The sequence below is a fragment of the Chiloscyllium punctatum genome, chromosome 5 (assembly GCF_047496795.1).
Source record: "Chiloscyllium punctatum isolate Juve2018m chromosome 5, sChiPun1.3, whole genome shotgun sequence".
Taxonomy (NCBI): domain Eukaryota; kingdom Metazoa; phylum Chordata; class Chondrichthyes; order Orectolobiformes; family Hemiscylliidae; genus Chiloscyllium; species Chiloscyllium punctatum.
Window position 1 is genome coordinate 114,335,760 of NC_092743.1, and position 22,725 is coordinate 114,358,484.

General features: G+C 39.0%; 1 protein-coding gene across 39 annotated transcripts in view; it reads left to right on the forward strand.

The window, feature by feature from the left end:
- Positions 1-22,725, forward strand: part of clasp2 (cytoplasmic linker associated protein 2) — a 320,216-nt gene that overhangs the window by 88,219 nt on the left and 209,272 nt on the right. For 34 of the 39 annotated variants that reach the window (XM_072571110.1, XM_072571117.1, XM_072571109.1 and 31 more), the window contains one exon: positions 6,243-6,380. In XM_072571110.1, coding sequence (XP_072427211.1) covers positions 6,243-6,380 — 138 coding nt within the window. Of the gene's footprint in view, positions 1-5,660; positions 5,850-6,061; positions 6,084-6,242; positions 6,381-22,725 lie in introns of those variants that run through there. The other 5 variants (XM_072571137.1, XM_072571146.1, XM_072571147.1 and 2 more) reach the window with 3 other exon arrangements.

Here is a 22,725-nt window from a genome sequence, read left to right on the forward strand (position 1 = left end):
CCCTGACTCTGTTTGACTCGCTTCGGTTCTCAACTGTACTAGTCTCAGATTGATCTGTTTCCTCACTATCTCCCTGGGTCCCAACCGTGCCTTCTCCCCCCCCCCCCCCCCCCCCCTTTTACTAGTTTAAATCTCCTGAGCAGCTCTAGCAAATTTCCCTGCCAGTATATTAGCCCCCTTCCAATTTAGGTGCAATCCGTCCTTCTTGTACAGGTCACTTCTACCCCAAAAAAGATTCCAATGATCCAAAAATGTGAATCCTTCTCCCATACACCAGCTCCTCAGCCATGCTTTCATCTGCTCTATCCTCCTATTCCTATCCTCACTGGCTTGTAGCACCGGGAGTAGTCCAGATATTACTACTCTCGAGGACCTCCTTTTTAAATTTATGCCTAACTCTCTGTAATCTCCCTTCAGAGTCTCAACCTTTTCCCTTCCTATGTCGTTGTTTCCAATGTGGGCAATGACCTCTTGCTTGCCCCTCTCCCCGTTGAGAACATTTGTATCCCCCTTCACAAATTTACACTTATCAACTCATCCAGGTCCCACAAACCAGTACGGATTTATACGTGGACTGAGCATTGTACCATCTTGCTGCTCATTTTGGTCACATCCAGTGATTCCAATTGTGGTGCTGGCACAGGTAATGTCACATGCAAGATGGGGTGAAGTTTCAAGTTTCGGTGATCTGTCAATTCACAAACAGATGTAATAAAACTAGTCACATGAAAAAATGCTCAGTCAAGCTAACTTGTCATTAATTTTTTCTGCAACTTGTGGGAAATTGGGAGAAGTGACGAACAAGTTTTATATTTAATGTGGATACGTGAAAGACATTGTGGCAGCATTTGACTCAGTGTGGTGTCCGTGGTTAGAAGGATTGGTGTTCAGAGTTATACCTAGCAGCAAGGAAGATAGTTATTGGAGGTCAGGACATTGTTTCAAAAGTTTTTCAGGGTAGTGTCCTCGGCCCAAGTATCTTAAGTTGATGCATCAGTGATTTTTCCTCCATCATAAGGTAAGCAGTGGGGATGCTGACTCGTGGTTAATGCATTTAATACCATTCGCAGTTCCTCAGTTACTGAAATGGCTCGTGTTTACGTGCAACACTTGGAAATCATTCAAGTTCAGACTGATAAAGAACAAGGAACAATCATGCCATATGAGTACCAGAGAATAACCAATTCCAAAAAGGGAGTTTCTAGCCATCTCTCCTTGATATTCAATGGTTTAGTCATTCTTAGATATCTTGGCGCATTGTATCTGCACTGCTTCTCCGAATGAGTATTAAGACAAAGCCATTTTCCTAAGGGTCCCAATACCGACTCCAGGGAACTCTTCTACAAGCCCAAAGAATATCCACTGACTATTACCATCTGTCCCAATTACTTCTCCAGTTTTGTATTCACACAGCTACTGTCCCTTTTACTCCACGAGTTATAACTTATCTCACAAGGCTGTCGTGAGGCACTGTGTCAAATTTATTGAAAATCCATGTAAACCATAGCAACATTATTACTGTCAACTGTCCTTTCCAATATTTCTTCAAAAACTCCAGCAATTTAGTCAAACATGAGTTTTGCTTTAGAAATTCAAGCTAACTTTTTTATGATCAACCCACCTTTATCCATGTGACTACTAAGATGTTCCCAATTAAGTGTTTCTAAATGTTTACCTGCCACTGCAGTTAAATTGATTGCTCTGCTCTATAATACTGGGACTGGTCCACAGGCCATCTAGCAGTAACCACAGTGTGGGACAAAGTATTTAAAAAGAAATATAGGTAATTCTGCTATAACATGCATTTCATTAATGCAAATTTGCTATAACGTGATTGAAGAATTGGGGACATCGTTCTAAAGCATGAACTTTTAAAGCGTGTATTGGTTATAATGCAGTTGCGGCTCCATTAGTTTAAATGGTGCTGCTATTACGCAATTTTCTTTTAACACAGGATTGCATGAGAACAGAATTACTGCATTATAGCAGAATCTATTGTATTGGGTTCTTGTGATAGAGACATGGCAATAGTTGGGGTAATTGTAATTAATAAGAAATCCTGTTTAAACTGGCTCCTTTTAAAACATAAGTTCATATAGGCCTGAGCAAAAGGTAACCACAGGTAAAGGGTTCCCCAGAAGCTTAACAGTTTGGGGTATCCTGTCTCAAACTATAAAGAATTTGGCAACCTCACCTGTGGTCTGGTCATAACACAGGAAAAGTTTCACCAGATGTGCAAGTAACAAATTTAATCCCACTATTGAATAAGGGAAGTAGACAGAAAATAGAAAACTATAAACCAATTAGCTTAATAAAAGAACAGAAAATGCTGGCAAAACTCAGCAGGTCTGGCAGCATCTGTGGGAAGAAACACAGAATTAATCTTTTGAATCCGGTAAACCTTTGTCAGAACATTCTTTCTACAGATGAACATTTCTCTCCACGGATGCGGCATTTCTCCAGCACTTTCCACTTCTGTTTTAGATTTCCAGCATACCCACTTTGCTTTATTTTACGCCAGTTACTTTGATGCCTGTTGTAGGGATAGTGTTAAAATTGATTTTTAAGGAGATTAAAGCTGCATACCGAGAAAGATTCAGGGTAATTGTGAAGAGTCAACATGGTTTTGGGAATGGGGAAATCATGTTTAACCAATTTATTGGAGTTTGTTGAAGGAGTAGGCTTGGAGGGCTGAAGGGCCTGTTCCTGGGCTGTAAGTTTTCTTTGTTTTGAGTGACATATGCTATGGATAGACTAGCCTGTAAACATACTGTATTTTGATGTCCAGAGACATTGGTAAGGTTCCATATCAAAAATTATTATGGAAACTAGCATATGATATAGGTGGTATCATACTAGCACAGATACAACATTGGCTGGCTTGCTGGATCTTTGTCTGATTGGTAGGATGTAATGAGTGGAGATCTGCAGGAGTCTGTGCTTTGATGAGCCGCATGCTCTACTTCTGTTCCTATTTTGTATGGTTGTATGCTGGATTTATCAATGCACCTTTTTTTCTGACAAGGATGTGATGTTTGTAGTGCTCCAGTCCTTTTAACCCATTCCCTGAGTCTAGGGAAGTCTCAAGGATTATGACTATTGCTTCTGCAATTTCTACTGTCACTTCCTTCAATATACTTGGATGTATCTAATCCAGTCCTGGTGCCTCATCAACTTTAAGTACCAACAGTCCATCCAACACCTTTTAATCAATTTCAAACCCTACGAGCAGCAGAGCTTCATCCTTTGTCACCATGGTCTGAGTAACATCCACCTCCTTGTTTAAGACACATGCAAAGTATTAATTTATTACTTCAGATGTGTCACATGCCTCCATTAATTCACTTTTTTCTTAATTGTCCCTGCTATTCTTTTTAAGTACTCTTTTACAATTTATACTTATAAATCATCTGGGTTATTGTTCAAAGCAACAGCTTACAGCTTACAGCAACGAATGAGGAAAATTAACTGGTTTTATTCAGGCTTTAGGTTTTTTTCTAACTGCACACAAACAGGTAACACATTCTTTGCAGAAGGCATCTGAACATCTCATTAATACGTGCAAACTGTTCAATTTATAATAAAAATGGAATGTGCTAGAGAAACCCAGCAGGTTTGGCAGCATTTGAGTTTTTCTGGCACTTTCAATTTTAATTTCAGATTTTGTGCATCCACTGTATTTTGCTTTAAGCTGTTCAGCTATCTGGAAGCAAATCACATAGCTGTTGGTAGGCAATAGTCTTTATCATTGACAGCAAGTCACAAGACAATAGACCAATCAGCCATTGGTTGCTGGATGAATTTCCTTTTGTACACACTCCCTGTCATCAATTCATCTAACTGTGAATAGGTTTATTATATATTATATAGTGGCCAGTTACATTACATTTAAGGTATGTGATTGTCTCTTGTGAGATGTCAGGCTCAACTTAGGAGTAAGTTGATTTTACAGCTATCATACAGCACCTGTAACAAGCACGGAACTCTAACATCTCTTTAGAAACTTTGGTTAGCTCCTACCAAAGAGTCCATAACGTAACGTTGTCACTTTATTAGGTTTACTCCTAGATAGTAATAATGAGTCTGCTGTTTTTGGTACTCTTCATCTAAACAGCTGAACTGACTGTGCGAAAAGTCAATTTCTAACTTGTAGTGGTTGTGGATGCCTGATAATTGTGTTCCATTATGTATGGTGACCCCCGAGGAATTATCGTTGCCTTCTTTCCCCACAATCCTGCCATCAGTTATCTGCATGTTGCTCTTGGCAATGTCATCCAGATGCACAGTATTAGTTCCCATGCGCATGCTGATGACATCTAGTACTATCTCATCACAATCTCTCTAGGTCCCATGTTCCTGTGTCTCCTTCACTGTTGCTAAGTTATCAGACTGCTTATCTGACATCCTGTACTGGATAAGAACAAGTTTCCACCATTAAATATTTGCAAGACTGAAGCCACTGTTTTCAGTCCATGCTTCCAACTGTATTTGTGCTGCTGACTCTATCCCTCTTCCTGACAACACTTGGAGACTAAATGTTTACAATATTGGTTGTTTTATTTAACTGCTGAGGCTTTCTTCCAATCACACGGTTGCACCTCACTAAGACACCTAATTTCCACCTCCTGAACTTTACCTGACTTACTCTCTGTCTCAGCTCACTGACTTTTGAAACCCTTATTTATACGGTTTCCCATGTTCAACTTTTTGTATTTTCGAGATCATCCACAATTCTGCCAATTTCTTATTCACCTATCATGTAGCTACTTTTTCTCCCTGTCAAGCAACATCTTAACCTGATAAATTTTCTGTTATTCTTCTTTGCCCTCATCCATCCCTACCACAGTAATGCACTCCAGCCTTTCAACTCTCTGAGCTGTGTGCATATCTCATTCTGGCATTTGAGCAGCTGCGATTTTCAACACTCCACCATTGACGTGCCATGAACTATTAAGGCAAAAGTCTGCTTCTTTGACCAGGCTGTTGGCATGGTTCTTAATGTGGCTAGGTGTCATATTTTGTTTAATAATATTCCTGCGAAGTGCCTTAGGAAGTTTTATTACATAGGAGGTGTTTTAAGAAGCTAAGATGTTGTTCTCATTATATTGGAATTTAAGAAACTAAATGCAAAGCAGCAAAATTGAACCATACCCTGTTAATTTGAATTTATGAATTGTGTCTTGACTTCAGAGCACAGAACCTTAAGCACAAGCTTGCATACTCAAAATCAGTATGGCTGTGCTGTAGGCCAACAGATTAAAAAATCTTTTCATAGACAAGAGCAGCAATATTGCACCTTGTAAATGCAATATTTGCTAATTGATTAAAATTAAAAGCTATTTCAGCTTAGTCTTTAAAATTAAAGGTGCCTCATTATTGAAAGAATTTTTAAAAATTGATTATTAAGTAACAATAGCTGTATAATTAAATAAGGCTAAAGAAAATATAATGTAGAAAACCATTCAATGCTAAAGTGCTGGATCTTATTTCACCTAAGCAGGTTGAATCTAGTAGAATCTGCAATAAAGGAATTGCAGTTGTGTATGAGAACAGAATTTATATGCAAGGGGAATTTTCACCTCTATCTGGCAGTGGCTAGATGAGATGATGTCACCTTTTAGCTGATTGGCTGCTGAGCACCTAGTGAAGGGAGAAAGGGTAAAGATGCCGGAATAAGCCTCTGTTGTATTCATGGCGAGTATTTTGAGATAGGGACTTGAATTGATTGTTGTTGAAAATTGACTAACAGTTGATCATGTGATCTTTTGGGAGCTACTTGCATGAGACGAAGTGACAGCAATTTTTTAAAAAAGGAATGAGACGGCTGATTTGCAAGAGGATCTGTGCCTGTAAGTTGCAGAATCTGGGTGGAAAAGGCAGAGAGCTATAAAGTGGGAGGATGCGTAGGCTGAAGCACATACAAAAGCAGCAGAAACAAAGATTTGCTTCACAAGTTCATTTTGGCATTTAAAGCAACATTTGAAATGTCAGTACAATAGACTGGTATGCCGATTTATTCCAATCTGAGTTGAAATGTTTGTTACATAGGGCAGAAAAGGTTAGATTAACGCTGTTTAGCCAGGGTGGGTACCTTTTTCATTTCCACTTTACAGTCAGAATAGTCATTGAGAAAATGACTATTTGTCTGATTGTTTTTTTTACCTTTAACAAGATAACTAGATATTGTAACTAAATATTCACAATTTATTGTAGCTTAATATTTTGTGTGCATTTTTTTGAAGATAAAAGCTTTGATGATGAGGAGTCTGTGGATGGAAACAGACCATCAGCCAGTTCTACGTTTAAGGTACCGGCTAAGAAAATGGCAAGTGCAAGCATTGGTGGGAAACGATCAGCCTCTGCACCCGGATCTAAATCAGGTACTGTAGTTAGTTTATTCTTAGATTGCATTTAGTAATAAGATTTATCTTAAGTATAGATTTAATTGGCACAATTACTGAAAGAGCAATTCATGGTTTTGTGAAATAAGATGAAAAGGCAGCTCTTTTTTTTTCTAAAAACATTTCCCTGTGTTTGATGAGGTGTCTACACAACCAGAGATCACCTCCTACAGACAAATATTTGAAAATAAATTTCTGGTCTTTCTCAAGAATGCATGTGATTGGGAAACATTTTCTGTTGACTGGGGAGTCTAAGGCAAGAGAACATTGTAAAAACGAGAGCTGGACCTTTCAGGAATGAAATTTGAAATTTCTTCTCCACACAAAAGGTGGAAAAAGTTTAGAACTCTCTGCTGCAGATGGCAGTTGAAACGAGATCAGTTGTAAATTCTGAGTCATTACGACACAGAAAGAGTCCAGTTTCATTTAGATCTCTATTAAGTAATCTAGTTCATCCCACTGGATTGAGACAGGATTCTGTTTGTCAAGTGGCAATTCATTTTCCTTTTGAAAAATAATTCTCTGCACACACTATCTTCATAGGCAATGAGCACCAATGGGTGGCACAGTGGCTCAGTGGTTGGCAGTGTTACTTCACAGAGCCATGGACCCAAATTCAATTTCCCCCTCGGGCATCTGTCCGTGTGGAGTTTGCATATTCTTCCCATGTGTCCGTGGGTTTCCTCTGGGTGCTCTAGTTTCTTCTCATAGTCCAAAGTTGTGCAGATCAGGTGGATTGGCCATAATGTCCAGGGATATGCAGGCAAGGTGGGTTAGCCATAGTAAATGTAGGGTTACAGGGTAGGGTCAGTGGGGTGGGTCTGGATGAATTGCTGTTAGGAAGGTTGGTATGAACCCGATGGACTGAATGGCCACACTAGCTTCCACACTAGCAATTCTATATTAAATTCTATTCTATTCTATAGCTCCCTCTGCCTGTGTACCACTATACTGAGTCTGTCCTGTTGGTTGAATTAATCAGCAATAGTTAATACTTTATAATCACTAACAAGCTAAGAGAGATGGACAGGAATTTTATTTTTAAAAATGCACAGGAAGGGCTGATGAAGGGCTTATGCCTGAAACATCTATTCTCCTGTTCCTCTGATGCTACCTGACAGGATGTGCTTTTCCAGCACCACACTCTCGACTCTGATCTTCCAGCATCTGTAGTCCTCATTTCCACTTATTAATACAGACCTATTTTGTTGTCGTGTTTTTAGGCAGTCAAGATGCTGATGGATTGCTCCTAATTGTATTCAATAAATAGTTATATTTAAAGCGGGCATTTTGTGTGTAGTTACTAGTGATGACATAAAAACTGCACTTCTGAATATTATACTTTAGTAAATTTAGTCCTACAATGAATTTGTTTGTGGAATATCATAGATTCATGGTCAGGTTGCTGTCCTATGATATGGAAGGATACCTTGCAATCTAGCAACATTTTGAATTTCAGACCTCTCACTTAGTCCTTGTTTTTGAGTTCCCCAAAGGATGTGGACACATGAACTGTGAGTTTTCTATTTTTCTGAATTAGAATAGATAGTCAGGAAGGACAGTGGAGCTGAGAACAGGAAATGAATGTATAAGCATAATGGAGTCTGACATTTATTTACAACAATTTTTCAACAATATTTCTTACTAGCTGTGGTATGTTCCATGAAGATTAGTGTCATGTTCTTGTATTTGTCAGATCTTTGGCTTATCCCAAATTCTGCTCCATACATCCTATTATGCACTAAGTCCTAACTATCATCCCTGTCCTTGCAGCCTTCATATTCAGACCTCGCAACAATTTAAATTAAAAATTTTCATTTTCATTTTCAAGTCCCTTCAGTATTTTACCTTATTTTATCTCTACAACCCCCTCTAATCTTACAAATCAACCCATTGATATTCCTTGTTTCTATTAAATCTATCCTCCTTTTCTCGACTCTACTAATGTGGCAGATTATAAGCCCATCTGAAGCCGCTTAAACCATCTAATTTGATGCCAGTTTTCACCAATTATAGTTAATTTTGCTCAAAGCATGTTGTTTAAACCGTGCTTTGCTTTATTTGCTAACTTTACCCTTATGGCTTGCAGTTTTTTCTATTTCTCTGAAGAAACATGCAGCAGTTGGCATATTTTTGTGTGTTCATTTAGTGTGAAATCTAGTATTGTCATGTGCAACTACAAAGAAAAGAAGATAAAGGTTTGCATTCATGTCACACCTTGGAAGAACTTACTGGATGCCCCAAAGTGCTTTGCAACCAATGAACTCCTTTGGAAGTGTAGTCATTGTAGGATGCATGAAAACTAATTTGCACACAGTAAACTCTGCCAACAGTAATATGATAATTTCCAGACTATCTATTATTGGAACAATGATTGATTGAGTTTTATTGGCCTGGACATTGTAGGATAACTACCGCATAACTTCCTACTCTTTGAACTAGTGCCTTGGGATCTTTTCCATCCATTTAAGTACTGCACTGAGGTGTTTGCTAGATTATATTGCTCAAGTGCAGCTGTGGAATTTGAACCTATGACCTTGTTGCACAAAGGTGAAAGTCCTACCAACTGAATTGCAACTAGCATTCTTTATAGTTCCATATCCACCTTGATGTTACAATCTCCATAGAGATTGATAACTTTTGGAAGAGGAATTGATTCACGTTGCCAATGAAAAGAAAAATACTGGGTGTTATTTCACCTTTTAAAGCTTTTTCTGTAACAAAATCAGTGTAGCTCAGCTGAAGGATCATTCTAATAAGAAGATAAATTGTGCTTAAATCATAAATATAACAAAGATGCACCTCCCATATCTTCACAAAAACTCGCATAACTTATTGCAGAAATGAAGCATCACAAGTGCCCTCCAGTTATCACAGCTCTTGAGTCATATACATCAGCAAAAGTGTTCCATCTGAAGTTCCCAGACACAGTTGCCGTCAACAAGGTACCACAAATACAAATCCTGTCTTTTCCTATCTCTTCCGTTGTGATAATACTGAGGCCCCTTTTTCAATCCTTTAAAATATCCAGTAGGTTCCAGCACCCTTCAACAGTACAGTGTGTATTGTGCAGTCCCCAGTTCATGGTGCTTCCTGTTTTCTGTTTTTCCAACTATGTAATGCATACAAGAACACAATCTGTGCACAATTCTAATATCTATTTCAGCACCAATGACTGCCTAATTGAAACCAACCATCCAGAAAGAGTCTTGCTCATTGTCTCTCTGCACAAGTTCTGAAGCCTTAAAAAGGAGAAAAATAGACTTTAAGCACTTCCACTTTACCTAGCTTTTGATTTAGCCTTTGCTTCTCAGCTTTTCAGAGTAATGCCAGCTCATAGCTCCTTGAAAGTAGAGTCACAATTAGATAGGATAGTGAAGAAGGCGTTTGGTATGCTTTCCTTTATTGGTCAGAGTATTGAGTACAGGAGTGGAAGGTCCTGTTGCATTGGGATAAAACATTGGTTAGGCCACTTTTGGAATATTGCGTGCTGTTCTGGTCTCCTTCCTATCGGAAGGATGTTGTAAAACTTGAAAGGGTTCAGAAAACGTTTACAAGGATGTTGCCAGGGTTGGAGGGTTTGAGCTATCAGGAGAGGTTGAATCGGCTCTGGCTGCAGCGTTGGAGGCTGAGGGGTGGCATCATAGAGGTTTATAAAATTACGAGGAGCATGGATAGGGTAAATAGACAATGTCTTTTACCTGGGTTGGGGGCATAGTGGGCCTACTAGTGGGCATAGGTTTAGGGTGAGAGGGGAAAGATATAAAAGAGACCTAAGGGGCAACTTTCTCACACAGAGGGTGGTGTGTGTGTGAAATGAGCTGCCAGAGGGAGTGGTGGAGACGAGTACAATTGCAACATTTAAAAAGCATTTGGATGGGTATATGAATAGGAAGGGTTTAGAGGGATATGGGCTGGGTGCTGGTGAGGATCTAAAATTTGAATTTAGGCTGTTATCAGAAGCAACAAGTATATATAGATTTTTATTAACCACAAAATGGCTTTTCATTTTAAAATAACACAACAAAATGGTTGAAAATAATGATTTAGTTCTGTGAACTTTTACTGCTGTTTTGCAGAATTAAGCTAAAATACAAAAACAGTGATTTGGTATTTTGAACTAATCTGGAACTAGCAAGCATGAGATTATTATGTGCGTCAAACAATCTGTTTCTCAGGAAATATCATTGGATTAGCCTGCTGTCGATCATGTCACCTCATTACAGTTGATCAAACTTTTCTTGGAATTAAGAACCCTTTCCCAGGAAATATTATTGGATTAACCTGCTGTAAATCATGTCACCTTATCATAGTTGATTGGATTTTCTTTGTAATTAAGGCTGTACTGTCTCTTTAAAAACATTTAAATAATGTGTAATTTTCCAATGTAATTGTGCAACTTCGCCGCGGAACACAAAAGCTTTAATCTCTGTGTTGCTGGACAGAATTGCGTCAAGGTGCCTTACTTTATTAAACTAATGACCTTGCTTTGTACAGACTGCATTCATTGATTATTGACCCATCTCGGACCGAAAAGGCTCCTTAAAAGGGGTCTAGATCTTCACTGGCAGGTGGGACTAGATTGGGTTGGGATACCTGGTGGGCATGGAGAAGTTGGACCGAAGGTTCTGTTTCCGTGCTGTACATCTCTATGACTCTAAATGGACGTTTCTTGAAACCACGTAATCTAATAATCAGGAAACTAAATTAATCTTCATCTAAAATACATCCCAGCTCATTTTATTCTTTTAAAGCATGTCACACAAAATGGCTTATCTCAGCCCATTGTTTCTCACTTTAATTGGAATTAAAACATTGTAAATAAAGCTTTCCATTCATTTTAATCTGCATTCTTCAACTCATGTCTCCTTTCTCCCCATCTTCATCAGTTTTTTCAAACTTTATAATTTCTTTCAGCAGTTTTCTGCATTACAAAATTATGTCATTACAAATTGAGGATATTGATATTCAGAATTGATACAAATTGCTTGTGTAGTGTTTGTACCCTCTGATGTAATTTTTTAAAATATAAGATTCGAATCCCTTGACTGTAATCCTTGTCAGTTTCTCAAAACAAGGATGGCGCTTGCCAGGCTTCATGATTTGTAAGACCTCAAGTATCTCAGCAAATCGAGTCTGGAGTCATTGGTCTTTGAACAGAAAGGATTAGAGTTGTCCTGGGGAAAAGGGATTCTTGAGATAGGGTTTTGGTCTCCTTTCGCTTGTTGAATGAGATGTTGCCTAAATGGTATGGTTTGCACCAAAGTGCGCCTACATGCCAATGTCAATTTATCCCCTTTTCAGTGAGGCCTTCAGTGTCCTTAAAATGCTTCTCTGTTCTTACTGAGATCAGGAGCCATCCTTAAGTTGTGATAAGAGGATTTGTTTTAGAAGCCAATTATTTTGGGGCATGGTGGCTCAGTGATTAGCACTACAGCCTCACAGCACCAGAGATCCAAGTTCGATTCCAGCCTCGGACGACTGCCTGTGTGGAGTTTGCACATTTCCCCCATGTCTGTGTGGGTTTCCTCCCACAGTCCAAAGATGTGCTGGTTAGATGAATTGACCATGGTAAATTACCCATAGTGTTAGGTGCATTAGTCACAGGGAAGTAGGCCTGGGTGGGTTACTCTTCAGAGGGTCGGTCTGGACTTGTTGGGCCAAAGGGAATCTAATCTAATCTAATCTATTTGGTGTGTTGATGCAGTGTCCAAACCAATGGAACTGTTTTGACATGATCATGCTGTCATGCTGAAGAAATTGGCATCAAATAAGTACCAGGAATTGTTTGCCTGTGTTCCCACTTTACTGAGTATCCTGGGAATTCACCAAAACATTGCAGCCCTGGTGGTACTTTAGATGGGTGACCAAAATTTCTCTCTGCTCTATAAAAGACACATGTCAATAACAGCTTTTGTAGACTGAAGCCTTTGTTTTTTTGTGGAGATCTTTGCTATCAAAGATGTGATTGTATAATGTTTGTAAGGCTGTGCAAGCATAATTGATTTTGTGCTAGATCTGCTCCTCAATGGTGACCTTTTGAGAAAAGTATCTTGTCAGATATGGGAAATGTTCAACAACACCTCTAAAACAGATAAGAAATTTATTGTCACGTGCAGTTTTACATGAAAAATACAGTAAAAAGTTTTATAAATCACCCCCCTGCGGTGCCTACATCTATGCCAGAAGTCATACATAATGCTAATAAAAAGTAAAATTAAGACAATTTGGTTACAACTCCTGGTCTCTGGGAAAGCCAATTAAGGAACAATGGAATATCTTGAAGACGCAGCCAGGATGAGGCAGCCATTCTGGGACAGCAACGCCAGGCTGCTGGAGTACTGATCCAGAATCCTCCACCGAAGAAGATCACCATGTCGGGCCAAGACCACCACTCCTGGATGAGACTATTGATAGCTGGAAGCCAAAGATGAAGAAGACTTCCATACCAGGACAGGACTGCCATGCTGTGCCAAGACTGCCATATCTCCTTAAGGTTCTAAGGCCTAGCCGCAGACCTGGAGCATCGACCTACAAGTCCAGACTGGGCAAAGTTAGTCCAGGACCTGCTCCTTGCTTGCTGGGAGACCTCTGGCTGTGTTGGAGTCGCGTCAAACTCATCCTCGTGTTACTGCTGTTGCTGCCAGTGGCTGTCTTCTTCACCCATCACACTCCAGACTAAAAAGAAAACAAAAAAGAGCTAATGAAGAAAAGAGAAAGAAAACCCACAGGAGAAGACGAGACCTGGGCTCAGGTCAGCTACACCACCGTCATCTTGAAGTCTCCCCATCAATACTAAAAGCTACAGGGACAGGTGATTGTCTTGGGGAGGGCTGGTGAAGGATTTGGGACTTGCTGATGTTATTTTGTATGTAGAGTGCAAGCATTTGAGCATGGCCTGAATAACTCTTGCAATGTGGACTACAACTGTACAGTTTTTGGAATTTTGTAAGTCATGGATACACTGGAAAGTCACCTTAGTTTTGGCTCTCAGCAATTTGACATTTAAAAAAGTCCTGTTGGGTCTTTAATCAAGCATGATACTTCGTGAAATTAGTCATAACTGAGCACCAGGAGAAGCCTGCAGCAGATGGTGAAGAGCTTTGGCGGAATCACACAATCTTGCTTTATGCCTATAAAATATAAAAGAGCATAGTTTCTAATCCATTATATTATACAAGAGTTACAGGATGTAGCAGATTTTGCTAGACATCCAAGTCTCCAGAGCATTTCCAAAGTGCTTTGTGATTGATGGGGTCCAAGCCCTTTGACATATCAATTAAGGTCACATAAAGCTCATTAGGATATTTAAGACACTTTTTTGGATTTGTTAAGCAACAAAAATAGGCCTGTGGTTCACCCGGATGACTGGAAGCCACATTTTGTCTCTGAAATTATGCCAAAACTATAAATTTTGAAAAGAAAATCACTTGAATGTAGAAGTATGGTAGAGGGAATATTTGTTCACACACTTCCACACCATTCTTCAATTTGAGGATCATTTTAGGTTCATGTATGTAGGCTGGAAGGTTGTGCATTATCTGCTTAGAATTTAGATGAATACTTAATTGGCTTTAGAAACAAAGTAAGATTGCATTTAACATGATTTTCTCAATTGCATCAAAAATAAGACGTAGGCTATTTTGGCCCCTCAAACCTGCTCTACCATTCAATAAGAACATGGCTGTAAGTCCAGTTTCTTGTCACCTCTCATAATCAGTGACTCTATTGCATTAAACATGTCAGACTTAGCCTTGAATATATTCAATGAGACTGTTTTTAAAGTTCTCTGGGGTGGAGAACTCCAAAGCTTACTGACTGTGCAAGAAGAAATTCCTCCTCAGCATTGTCTTAAAAGTGAGATCCCCCATTTTGGAGATTCTGCCTCTAGATCAGAGTTCTCCTATGAGCAGCTATACTGTCAAATCCTTCAGGATTGATTGATAAGTTGATTTCATTGTCACGTATACTCAAGTACAAAAGTACAGCAGTACAGTGAAAAATATATAATGTCTTCATTCAAGATGCTTTCTTAGGTACAAGTACCTACATACAGAATCCTAAGAACAAAGTTAAAAGTTAAACATTGCAGTAATAATAGTATAGCGTAAAACAAACAAAAAAAGTTAAGTTACACATTGCAAACCTTCTTAGTTTTAAGTAGAAAATAAATAAAGCTGAAAGTCATTATGTTTTAATAAGATTATCTCTTAATCATCAAAACTCTAATGAGTATAGGTATATTCTGCTCATTTTATCTCTAAAGGAAACCCATTCATATCAGAAATCAACTTGTGAATCTTTTTTGGAGTTGTTGCCAAAACAAATATATCCCCCCTTAAGCATGGAGAGTCAAACAGATGCACTACTCTTGGTGTGGTCTCAATTGTGTTCTTTATTGTTGTGGCAAGATTTCACTAATTTTAACACCCTTCCGAACAAAGCTTGCAATATCACTTGCTGGACCTGCACGCTTAGCATTTTGTAATTTATATGCAAGGAGACTGAGATGCTCCTGTACAACAGAATTCTGCAGTTTCTTTCTCCTTAAATGTAATTTTCTATTTTATTCCACCAATGTACACAATCTCACTATATTGCATTCCATCAGACAGATTTTCACATAACTTATCTACATCACTTTATAGACATTTTGCGTCCACCTCACAACTACTTTTCTGACCTCCGTGTGTATTAGAAAATCTGGGTGCAACCTACCTGGTTGCTTTGTCCAAAGCCTTAACATACAGTGTAAATAATTGAGGTCCCAACTTTCATCTGTGTGGTGCTCCACTGGTTACAGATTATCAACCTGAAAATCACACTTTTATTCTCACTGTTTCCTATCAGACAGTCGTAGATGCCTCAAAGCACATTATGGCTAACCAAGTACTATTTTCGATGGTAATCACACTTTTAGTATAGGAACAAGGTAACAAATGTGTGCACAGTAGTTTCGCAGAAAATGTGGTCATGTATAGATAATTTGTTTTGTAATGTTGATTGAGGGGTATATGCTGAGCCAAGAAATGAGGGATAATGCCTCTATTCTTTAAAATAGTGCCATGGGGTCCTAACAACTAGCAGGGCAGATGGAAGTTCAGCTGAACAACTCATACAAAAAACTGAACCTACAATTATACAGCATTCCTCAGCATTGCACTGGAGTGTCAGCTTTTTTTTTCCTCTGGTATTAAATAGGATTTGAACTCTCAAATTTATCGGAAGTGAGAGCTTTATTGTTAGGAATAATGCCTAACTTCAAGTTTAATTTATAATTTGCTTTTTTTGTGAAAAGAAAGGGCAGATGTTTTAGTTTACAGGGTTTGGTGTGCTTTGCGCTAGGAGGTCTGGAGATCTATTTGTGTATACAAGTGTTTTTAATGAGGTTTTACAACCCCCAAAGAGAATTGGTTGATGCATTTAAAAATCAAAGCTTGGAGGAAACTGCACTGTTGCCTAATGTCGGAAGTCCAGGGACACACAAAGAGATAGAAAAATACATGTCAGAGTATGGATGCCAGAGAGTGGAGATAGGGTTCTCTTATGTTTGGTCTGAAGTTAAAGTGATTGTGAATTCAGTTTGTAGTTTGTTTTCAAATATTTCTGGGGGAGATGTTAGCTGAGGAAGGCCATCTGGCAAATGCCTAAGAATTTGCTGGAAGGAAACCTGTTGCAGCTATGCTAGCCTGAGCATGAAGTCTTAGTGTGGAGATGATGGTGAATCCCATTGGAATTTGATGTTTGTAAGGATATTACAGTACACAATTATCCGAAACCCTTGGGACCTGCTGGTTTTCAGAATTCAGAATTTTTTGGATTTCGGAATAAGTAACAGTGTAACGGTGAAATTTTTAAAAATCTTAGTGAACAGCAGACGTACCTGTGAGTACTACAGGCCCTGAGACAGAATTGAAACCTGCCAGTGCTGGGTCACGCCCCCATGTCGCATCTAAGTGATGTGGGTCAAGTGGGTGTGGAATTGAATTAACTGTTTGCACGCCAACCAACCTTTTTAATGAGAAAAAAACTTCACGAAGAAATCTTAGGATTTCAGAGTCTTTCGGATAAAGGATCGTCTGCCTATACGAGAAATAAAGGACTAGTGAGAGTTTTGATGGTATTTACATTGAAAGTTTTCTGTTTTTTTAAACGAGTGTAATATGTTTCAATTTTTTTTTGATTAATAAGCAGTTTATTCTGTGTGTTAAAGAGTACACCTATTGCTTGTATGAACATATTTGGTAACTGACCTCCGTGGTTTAAAAATTAAATTTAGGATTTATCAAGCCAGATTTCAGACTGGGATCTGACTGGTCTAGTATTACCGTCAATTGGAATTGTAATACCATCCAGCTATGTTATTAGTGTAATATTAATTGGTTTGTTCAAGTGAGATTGTGATCTACAAGTAACTAAAATAGAATATAGTGAAAGCACGCAGACCCAGATGGCATCTCTGGAGATTTCCTCTAATCAGAAGTGATGTCCATTTTGTTTTTGTTTTGTCCCCTGATTTTACTGAAGCTTCGGTAGGAGCTTCACCTAGAAAAAAACAATTGAAACCAAATTATTTGTCACTTACCTTCTGTTCACTTATATTGCAGCTGCTGCAAATTGAGGTACTCCAAAGGATTAAGAAAATAATAATATTAAATGGAGTTTACTGAATTGGTTGTTTCTACCCTACACCAATTACATTGAGTTTATTTCAAAATTTTTAGGCCAGCATTTATTGCCCATGCTTATTTGTTGCCCCCTCAGCTCAACTGAGTTCTGAGGAAGGGTCACTCAACTCGAAATGGTAATTTTGATTGCTGTCTGCAGATGCTGCCAGACCTGCTGAGCTTTTCCAGCAATTTCTGTTTTTGTAGGTAAATTAACATCATCATTGGGATTTGGTTTCATAGCTGTCTTTCCATCTCTTCTTTCCATCAGTTAGAATAGAACCTTGTTTTTGGTTACCTTGTTTTTTTTTCTTTCCTGATCGCTATCATGTTTGCAAATTAACTAATTGACTTGCACTATCCTGCTTTGATTATATGTTGGCAAAGTTGATGCTGCTCTGCCTTGGTTTGCTATGTTCTTTTAAATCTTCATCCTGAGCGATTCTAGCATGATACAGGGAATTACTCTGTGTTGCTATATTTTTACCATATACCTATAATCCTTGCCTGCGTTACATTTAATTTGTCATTGTTACCTGTTAGTTCTTAACAGTCCCTTGTAATTTTTGTTACTCCATTATTCATATAAAGTCAAACCAGCAATGGTTCTAGCATTGAACCCAGAGCTGTCTAACTCTGTTTTGCATTTCTCAGTCTGAATTCCAAAAGGCGCCCAGTTCACAAAATTTCAGGCAGTCTCTTGTCCATCACCAGGGGTAATTCTGAAATCTTCTGCATTTATAGCTATTCTTAAGCCATGCGTCACCTTTCCTTTTGCAAACAATTTGTCCATGAGTGTTGATTCTGCCAAATTTAGTGGATCCCACAAGACCAAGCAAGGGCTGAAGGTGCTGGGAAAATGAGACAGAGATACTTCCATCCAATTCTCACCATTGGAAAATTGTTCTAATTTAGTATGGGTTGATAACTGCCTGACATAGGAATCCCACACACTGATGTTGGGCTCCATTTAAACTTATAAATGAGCCACTTCAAGCCAAATATCTGAATTTTTACTGGAATTTAGTGGTGGCTTATGGTTTTAACAAGACTTGAAAGATTCCCCCTTAATTCTGGAGGCTGCTTTGTTAACTTTATAAATCTTGATGCAGCTTATGGTCACTTATTTGCTGACATATGTAAGGTATGACTTGACCATTCATTTGTTTATGGAGTATGGATATTACAGATGCAACCAGCACTTATTGCACATGCTTAATTGCCCAGAGAGCAGAAGAGTCATTGGCCTAGGCTTCTGGAATAGTAGCCCACTAAGACCCTCTCATCGGTGACCTGCTATTTGTGGCTTTCATCCTACCCAGCTTTTCCCAGCGATCCAGCTTCTTTTTTCTGGATAGGCCGTACAGCATTATTGGCCACAGCCACAAAATGTATTGGTTCTGCCAGAAATGAAACTGCTCACCACTGGGAAAAGAGTTGGTCTTGGAATTGTTAATATTGACTGTAGGCACGATGAGGTTTCAGACATCAGGTGAAACCTTGGGTACCATCCACCAGCTCTTCTCAACAGATGAATCAGTACTACTTCCATGTTGAACACCAAGTGGAAGAAGCAATGAGAGTAGCAAGAGCATAGAATGGGCAGGGTATCTCAAAGACGATCAACAAGTCCAATCTTAGCAGTGAACATTGTGTGGTGTGACACTACCATTGTGCTAAATGGGATAACTTCGGATCAAATCCAGCAACTCTCGACTTGGCAGCCATGAGCCACTGTGAGGCCATCAATAGCAGCAGAATTGTGTTTGACCACAATTTGTAACCTTGTATCCTAGCATGTCCCTCTCTCCACTATTGTCACTAGGTTAAGAATTGACAGGCCCAACCCAATGATTCTTCTGCTCTCTGGGCAAACGTCAAATCATACCTTACAGAAAATGTCCCAGATACCACCGTCATATCCCTGGGTATGTCCTGTCCCATTGGTGGGAAAGATCCTGCCAGAGATGATGGTACAGAGTTATACAGTTGTGGGGGAGTTAACATGCAAGACCTTAAAACTGACTCTGGACCACATGACATCTCGTGGTACCTTGTCAAACGAGGAACCCTCCAATTGATTACCACATATTGTTCTCCACCCCAGCTGATCATTTAATACATTCTTATGTTTCACCACTTGGAAGATGCAATGAGGATAGCAAGAGTGCAGGATGATCTCTAGATGGGAGATTTCAATGTCCATCAACACCATTAATGACTGAATTGGCTGAGTCCTAAATAATCTTAGTAATGGACTGGGTTGATGGCAGGTGGTGAGGGAAGTAACAAAAGGAAAAGACTTACTTAACTTTGTCCTTACCAGTCCACTTACCGCAGATGCATCTGTCCGTGGACATCTCAATAGCAGTATTCACGCCATAGGACCACGTCTCCACTGTGACTACATTCATAGTGAGGATTCTCTCCGTCATGTTGTGTGGCATAACCACATACTAAATGTGATAGATTTCAAACAAAAGATGCCATGGGCCATCAACAGCAACAGAATTGTATTCGAGTACAATCTGTGGTGTAATAGTATTGCATTTCCTCATGTTCCCATTGCCATCAATCTTCGTTCAATGAACAGTGTAGAAAACAATACCAAGATACCTAAAAATGGGGTGTCACTCTGGTGAAGCTTCAACACAGGGATAACCTGCCTGGCAAGTAGCTGAGGCAGCATAGAATAAACAGAGTGAAGTGATCCCAAAACTTACACAACTGATCTAAGCTCTGCAGTCCTGCTGTGAATGCTGGTGGACAATTAAACAACTCACTGAAAGAGAATGCTGCATAATATCCTCATCTTCCATGGTGGTGGAATCTAGCACATGTGTGCAAAAGACAAGGCTGAACTGTTTTTATCCATGTACAGCCAGAAATGGTGAGTGGACACTCCAGCTCAGCATCTTCCTCAGGTCCCCAGCATCGGAGCTGCCAATATTTAGCCCATTCAATTCACTCCATTGAGTATATCAAGAAACAACTGAAATACCTTGATATTGCAAAACCTGTGCCTTTACAACATTCTGGCAATTGAATTGAGAAATTGTACTCTCGAACTAGCAACATCTGTAGTCAAATTGTTTTTGTGCACCTACACACCGGCATCTGCCTAATGTTAGTTGTTGGAATAATTCATTTTCTGGAATAGCTATAAACATTAGTTCTTTGGCTAGTTAAGCCAATGTACTATTGTCAACATTGCCCACACTTTTAAATGAACTCCAAACTAATTCGAAATATGTTTACGTCAGACTATTTTTACAAGCTTCCCAACCACATGCCTTCTTTTTTGACAGCGAGAACTTTTAGTTTCTTGATGAACTATGAATTAGATTTTTTAGATTCCCTGCAGTGTGGAAACAGGCCCTTCGGCCCAACAAGTCCACACTGACCCTCCGAAGAGTAACCCACCCAGACCCATTTCCCTCTGACTAATGCACCTAACACTATGGGCAATTTAGCATGGCCAATTCATCTGAGCCACACATCTTTGGACTGGGATATGCAAATGTAAAATTGCCATCATCTTGCCAGACCATGGGGCTGCTGTCTTATTAAACAGGGACAACTAATGGTTTAACCCAAGTGTAAAGGTCGAGAAGGTGCAACCTTCATTGATGACCTTAGCTGGTATAGGCATTGAACGCATGTTACTGTCACTCCATGTCGCAAACCAGCTGTTCAACCAACTGCACTAACCAAGCTCCCCAATTGAGCTAACTGTCCCTGAAGACCAATTGTACCTTTCCACCATAGACTTTATAAAATAGTACCTCACATTTAACCTTTCTGTGATTTGCAATGAAGTTGCTGCCTTGATAACATTTTTTTTAATGTAACAAATCAACCATTCTTACCAGAAGTTGAAGAATGCCGACAATGTTGTTTAATACTTCCAGGTGGTTAGTTCTTTGAAAAAGATTTTTTTTTAGATTTTTCTTAATTTTCCACTTCATGTTGTCTTCTTCCTTCTCTCTTGATCAAATTTATTTTTCTCTTAATTTGTTTCTGTTTTGCTGCTTGACTTGAAATTACATTCACCCATCCTGAATTTACCCGATTCCTCAGTCCATCTTTTGTTTATTTCACAACCTTTAAATCTCAGTTAAGGAAGTACAGTTTGTCTCAATAAGATTTCACTACTGTAATGACACTGCTGCATCACAATAAGTTCAAATTTCCAGTAATTGTGCACAAATATTTTAAAACTTAAATGTGCCATTCCAGGTGGAAGGCTGTACCATTTATGATCAAACACAGCCAGATGTAACAAGTGCATGATCCATATCAGTCTCCTGTGGAGTCTCTCATTGTCATAGATTCTTGAATTCAGCTAATTTGATTCACTCCACATAATATCAAGAAACAGATGAGTGAACATGGACAGAGTAAAGGCTGTTGCCCTCTTGATCGAAAGTCCAATTTGATGCAAACTGTGACTGAGTGAATAGCAATCTCATCTTTGAATCAGAAAATTCTAGGTTCAAGTCCCAACCCAAGTTGTGCTTTTAAGTCATTTGTTGGACATACAGTTTCAGATGAGATGTTAAACTAGAACCTTCTTTGTAAATGACACTATTTCTCAATCAGCATCACAGAAACAGATTATTTAAGCATTATGGTGTTGTTGCTTATTGTATCTGAAGTGGCTGCCACATCTTCTATGTTGCAACAGTGATAGCACTTCAAAAGGATGTTACTGACTGGAAAGTAATTTGGGACATCCTGAAGTCATGATAATTGCTGTAGAAATGCAAGTCTTTTTCTTTATTTGATCTCACCAAAAGCATTCACTCCATCCATTATCAATGCATTTTGCTTGCAGTTTCTGTCATCAACAAAATACACTTCAGAAGTTTGCCAAGTCTTCAGCATTATTAAAACCATTGATCTCTGCTGCCAAGAGGTACAAGTGTAATAAATGCTCAATTGCATGCTATGTTCCATGTCCAATTCTGCATTTGAGAGCTGATGCTTGCCAGAGAATACCTTGGATTTTCTCCTCCTCTGCTAGCACTACTTTGCAGAGGTGTAGAAGAAATTCACGACGTTCTGACATAGAATTACACTGTATTAAAAGCACTAGAACAATTCCAGTCCCAGAATGTCCAATTTAATGTTTCTGCTCCATTTGAGCTTTCTTGCATCTTACTTTATCTCATCCTAACAAAGCATTTGACTCTTCTTCTTTCCTCCTTCCTGCATTTAAAGTCCCCCTTCCAATTCATCTCCACTGTTTACCGCAGTCATTTTATAAGATGGCAGGTTCCACCTCTACACTACTCTCTGAGGAATTTTCTTCTGAATTCTATGTTGGCATTGCTACCACATTAGTTTTAAGACTCATAGCTTTGTGCTGCCCCTCAAGCGGAAACTTATGTGTATCCACCCTGTGGAATCCCCTTCGTTTCAAAAATTAAATATTTCTGTTACACCTCAAGGGAAATCAAGCTCGTCAAGTGGGAAGGGAGTTTTTGGTATTATTTTCCAATCATTATGTTGTTGTTCCAGAATTACACTGACAGTATCTCCTAAGCCACCACATTGTGTCTCTTAGTTCAATTACTTCCCTCTGTCTTTTGTTATTATTTACAACAAGAATATGCTCATTGGAAACACAATATTAGCTTTTTAATCCTTCTCAC